Source organism: Lepeophtheirus salmonis, unplaced genomic scaffold (genome assembly GCF_016086655.4).
Source record: "Lepeophtheirus salmonis unplaced genomic scaffold, UVic_Lsal_1.4 unplaced_contig_8998_pilon, whole genome shotgun sequence".
In the NCBI taxonomy this organism is placed as follows: Eukaryota; Metazoa; Arthropoda; class Copepoda; order Siphonostomatoida; family Caligidae; genus Lepeophtheirus; species Lepeophtheirus salmonis.
The window spans coordinates 6461-12412 of record NW_027296630.1 but is presented as its reverse complement, the minus strand read 5'-3'; the positions used below and the strand labels follow the sequence as shown (position 1 = coordinate 12412).

The window sequence follows — 5952 nt, the reverse complement described above, 5'->3', positions numbered from 1 at the left end:
GTATAATTAAGGAATCTTCTTCCTTTTTTATGCCGTTTTTTTCACGTTGCCCCATATATGGAACAAACCTAGTTTTTCATACGTAGTGTTGATTTTTGAAATTGAAAACTTTTTACCTCTTAATTTTTATGAAGAGAAAATGCAAAATCATGCAGTAATCATTAAATAATAATAAAGTTGGGGAAAATTACTTAGCAAATTAATAACTGATTTTAGGCATTTTTAATTGTTTATTTTAGGAGAAAAGGTTGCAAAATACAACAAAGGTGAGGATGTGTGCAATGACCAAACCGAGAAACAATAAAACACAAATTACGACGTAAAAATATGTAATCTATTTGAACACTTTTCATAATATTTAATTATAAAATTCATCAAACAATAAAAAAGATATATAATATATAGATACCTAAAGTACCCGTTCTATACATAACTGTATAAACTATAAAATCAAAGTTTAAATAATGTAACTCTCTGAATGATAAACAAAGTCCATGAATATAAAAAGCTATTATAAAAACAATTAATACAACAATTAATTTTATAAAACATCGATGGGCCCCAAATAACTAGAAGCCATTTGAATATATATCATTAAATCTGATAAATGTCTTTTGATTTCCTCTACTCTATTCTTGAGCTCTTCCTCTGTAAGCTTATCAATTTCATGATAATAATCCCTGAGGACTGGGAATACGGAAGATCCGTACTTATTAAATGTTGCTGGTGCAAAAATCACGTCCTGCTCCTTTAAAAATACTTTCTGGAAATACATGAGTTGATCATTCAGAGCTCTAAGGTCATAAGGACTCGAACTTCGAGTCTCAATGTTACTCATAAATTCATGGCATCTTATTTTAAAATCATTGATGGCCGCTCTCACGTATTTAAAAGTGACTCCAGCAGGGATTAATATATCATTGGTCACATTACTCTGCATGATTTCCTTAAATCCCTTCTCCATTTCTACAGGTATTTCGTCGAGGTCATAGGGAACCACAGCTGAATCAGCAAATCGAAGGAGGAGATGAATTGATGTTTGTGCACAAGTGCGGTGGATATGAAAGTCCGGATCGATGATGTTATTCATCAAATAAAATGTTTCATAGCCTGTATGATACATAGGGTACTGCCCCACTCCTTTATATTTTTTGGTATCATCCTTGAATTTCAGATCCACTGATGGAACACCGGCTGAAAATGCAAATCCATCATGGTCCGAACCTGAAGTTAATAGTTTAACTTTGGGTACTTCATGACGTTCCTTATCCGAGTTCCACCATTTCGTCCAAAAGTCATAGTAATTTGATTCAGAACCTGTTGGATCTGAAGCGGCTTTAAGAGCATCTAAAACGAGCCCATGTATTCCGGGACTTGCTCCAGGCTTTGCTATTGGTCCGGAAACACAAACATCTGTGTTCACTAATCCAACAGCACGATCTTTGAGCTTGTGAATTTTATCAGTAACAAACTCTGTTGATCCAATTAATCCGTATTCTTCAGATCCCCATGAACAAAATATAATGGTTCGGCGTGGACGCCACCCCTTCTTTTTAAGAGCACCTAGATTTCGAACTACTTCCATCATTTGTGCAGTTCCAGATGAAGGGTCAACAGAACCGTAGCCCCAAGCATCTCTATGATTACTTAAAATAACATAACGATCAGGCTCCACCTCACCCTTAATATATCCAATTAAATTTGTGTCAGGTACAGTTCTTAAGAAATTATTGACCGTAAGTCGGACTTTATGTCCTTCATACCCAGTTTTTTTGGCATCGCCCAACTTATAAGACACTCCTTCAACTTTGCCCTTCCATTCTTCTGGAGGGTCCTGGCCTCCCATGATTTCCAATAATTTCTTGGCATCATCATATCCAATAGGCTGGGAAGGAATTTTTGGTAGTCCTTCAGATTCTTTCAATCTGTAACTGTGAGGGACTGATGGCCAACCAGGACTAAATGGGTCGCCACTTCCAATATATGTTGATCCTCTTTGTATTCCAGTTCCAGGAAGGAATATAGAGTTTGGATACACATTTTCTGGCTTAGTTCCTTGTACTGCTACATCTGCAGGATCAGAAAACATGATGACACCCTTGGCTCCTTTGTCCTGACAGTTTTTGAGTCGATTACCACGATATATTTTGCCATATCTGCAAAAATTAAAAAAATAAAACATTAACTATTGATTTTTTTTTTTTTTGAGGCAAAAATTCCTCCCAGTAAAGTGCTAAATTTTTTAAAATTCGGTGATAATTAATTATATTCCGTAAAAAAGCAGAGAAATATATCCAAATATAAATCGGTAAAAATGTAGTTTTTATATATTATTTATTTATTTTTTCCAAAATGAAGTAGGTAGAAACAAACCAATATTGCAGTTAAACGGAACCATTTAGTACCATATACTCTTTAGTATATAAAATCATAGTTATTTGAACTTCAAATAAACTCGTCCAGTTATTCTTCTTCATAAAAATTCCTTCAAATAAGGCGATTTGTTAACCTTTAATTGCATTTTCTCGGAGTTAGAAAATAAAAGTAGAAGGTTGAATAAACCAACTTTTATGTTAATTATAGATCGTAGTTATTTGTTTTTGGTTTGATTCAATTAATCCTCATAACTCTATTAATTATTATACTTATACCTTTAAATGAAAACTGGTTTCAATGTGGTTTTTTACATAATATATTAATGGGTCAACTATTTTTAGAGTACACATTCCTGCAAATACTATTCCCCGTAATTCAAAATCTGAAAATACTTTACTGTTAAAGAAAATAAATCCTCCTTAAAGAGACTAAATTGTAAAGTTTAAGATTATTGATATCTTATTGCAATAAAATAGTCATTTTCAAACTCATTACAGTGTCTACGACCTGAGTCAATTTTTTGGTGAAGCAACGGGCAAAAAGTAGCACTATGAACTCTTCCCTACTGTCTGTATCGTTTTTTCTTGATTTTGTAGAGTATGAATTCTTAGTTCTACGTTTCCTTTGTTCAATATTCCACCAAAAATTGACCTAAAGACTCAACGACAAACGATACTGACAATTGGGAAGGGTCCATAGGGCCATGAGGCATAGTTCTACCTTTTCGGTTGCTCCACAAAAAATCGACATTCCATCAAGATTGCCCAGGTAACAAAAGTTGACTCAAACCTACAGAAAAGGTCAAGTACTACTAGATTTGAAGAACAAAATTTTTAAGTTTTTGCTTGGCTTGTATAATTAAATGAAACTTTTATTATAAAACAATTAAATCTGGAATTTAAAGTAGGGTAAAAATCCCGAGAACACTTAGAAAAAAGTATTCCGGGATCCCAAACGATACAATCTAATAGGTGTAAGGAATAATATAAAGTACCTATATAACTTTTTTAAAACCCTTTGGTTACTTCAATAAAAAACAACAGGTAGCAATGATAAGTAGTGTTGTGTCAGTTCTTAGAAGACTGCAGTCCCGTCCTGTTCAGTCTCGGTCCGGTCCATCAGCCCTATGAACTTATAAAGTTTGGGCCTTGATGAAGTCACTCAACTGTATTTTTTTTTAAAAATCAGTTCTAGTTCTGACAGTCCGAAGAACCGGTCCCCAATGACTGGACTGGACCGATTAAATAAGGAGTGACATATCACTAATTATAAGTAATGGGAATATACAGATAATCTTCATTAACCTGTGAGGCCCATACCTAAGTTAAAGTACTACGTTATTGCACACCTCATTTTATAAATTACCTCGAAATGCAAATTTTTCCTTCGATAGATACCCCAATCTTTTCCAAATACTGAAGATCCTCAACTCGACCATAGTTCACATACACTAAATCCCCAGTAACATCGCCTGCGGGAGCATATGCGTTAAATGCATGGATGAAATTAGGATGTTGATCATCCTCATGAAGTGGAGTTTCCATGTGCCGAGACTCGAAAACTACTTCACCTTGTTCATTCAGAATCCGTATTTTATTAGGATTAGTTCTATTAGGATATGAGAGTAGCACATCATAAGTCACTTTGTCTACTTTATCTAGTTCAAAGTCTTTGGTCCACGTCTTCTCCATCCATGTCAAGAGCTCTTTATCCCTCTCCAAAGCTGCTAAATGTGGCTCTTTTGTGAGCATTCGAAGGAATTGTCGAATATTATCGGGCTTAACTTTATCAAGCATTTCAGGTATTAGCCCATCCTTTTTTTATGAAATCCATCTTCTGTGAGCTTATTCATCTCTATTTCATGTCCCGGTTTTACAAATAACCCAATAAGCAGCCCCACAATGAAGAACAAAATAGCAACGACAATGCCTTGACCCAATTTTGAGTTAATAAACTTATCGATGAATGACATGGCGAACACAAAATAAATAAATAAACTACACGTAAGGAAGCGTGGATTGCACCTTACTTAAAGAGTTACTCATTTGCACTAGAAGTAATAACTAAGTAATAGCTATTAATACTATAACTGAACAACTAAAATCTACGTTCATTTAAGAATGAACCTGTATTAATTCAATTCTACACGTACGTAATACTACAAACGTAGGGGTTTTTAAAGGCGTGTGTGAGTGGAGGAATGAATACAGGCTAAGGAGAGTCTTGGAATGGATTCAATTTACAAACTTATTTAATTTTTTTTTCATTTTTAGACCGCATCAATTACTATGCTGCCTATGTATAATGTAAGAAATGACACCGTTGAAGATCTCTGGATTGGCCAGAGCTGCGTAATGGATTCCCAAATATAAAGGAGAAAGTGCTAGTAGCTACCTCATGAATCCTTGACCTTGGAGGTGAAGAAGAATGGGCTACATCGTTTTTTATGCGTACTACCTACATGATGATGAGAAATACTACTCAAAGATTCAAAGAAAACAGATTACCTTTTGAGCGCACGGACTATGAATATTCATTTTGAGAGTGGAAATTCAATTATAAATATGAATTACAAATAGAATTTCCACTCTCAAAATGCAGTCACAATGAACATTTAAATAGAAAATAGCCTTTTTCTTGATATTCGGCTTAGTTTAGGCTAATGTATAATTATTATTTTTGGGATGTTGATATTGACGAAGTGTATTGGGGTTAAAGATTTAGGAATTCTGAGATATCAAGACGACGCTTGAGCGTTTTTAAACCATTCATATTTTCCATAATTTGTCCACAAATTATTCAAATTCAAAATGGTATGGTAATAAGACAATTATCTCTACAACTAAAATTACCAGAAAATACAATTGTCAATATATCCCCTACGTCGAGTTGTTTGTTGCAAAGTGCGAATGTATTCATATAAATTATTTTTGTTTGTTGTTGGCCAATCATTGAAATTCAAAATCGATTAAATGTGTTGACTATAATTGACCAATTGTTTTTTTATTAAAAAATTATCAAAGAAGTACTATTACAATTAAAATGTCAATGACGTTCAATTGTCAGTATTAATCTTGCAGCCACTTAACAAGTTTCATAATAACGTAGAGTGGATACCGACAAGTGACAACTTAACTTTATGACCATTTTTAGTGAAAAAAGTATGTATGTCCCGCATAACCTCGCTAATACAAAATATAAAGGTTTGTTGTCAGTTATCGATGTTTATGCTTCTTTTCTCCAAATCAGTGTTCTGAGGATTCATGGGTTGAATTAGAACTATCTCTTGTTAATCTATATCAATAGTCATTGAATAATAATTCAATAGTTGTGAAGATGAATGGGCTAACTAGCAACTGATTTGGGGTCTGGCTTCTGTTTCTTTTTATATGAAAGGCTGCAAGATACAATAAAGGTAATGAAGGGATTTAGCTTATTTAGTTTTTATACAAAATAACAATGATCCAGTTTCAGAATAACGTAATGGATTTACGGACTTTAGATACATTTACTTTTTTTTAAATAATGGATATAAAAATAATAGAATGATTCAAACACGCTGAAATGTTGTCTTCA

The 5952-nt window shown here is 33.6% G+C and overlaps 1 protein-coding gene across 1 annotated transcript; it reads right to left on the bottom strand.

The window, feature by feature from the left end:
• Positions 1-320: 320 nt before the first annotated feature.
• LOC121125171 (glutamate carboxypeptidase 2) lies at positions 321-4735 on the bottom strand. The gene is made up of 2 exons (XM_040720305.2): positions 3742-4735; positions 321-2156 (listed from the first exon to the last, which is right to left on the bottom strand). The coding sequence occupies exons 1-2, from the start codon at positions 4170-4172 to the stop codon at positions 542-544; spliced, it is 2046 nt and encodes a 681-aa protein (XP_040576239.1). The 5' UTR covers positions 4173-4735; the 3' UTR covers positions 321-541.
• Positions 4736-5952: the final 1217 nt, after the last annotated feature.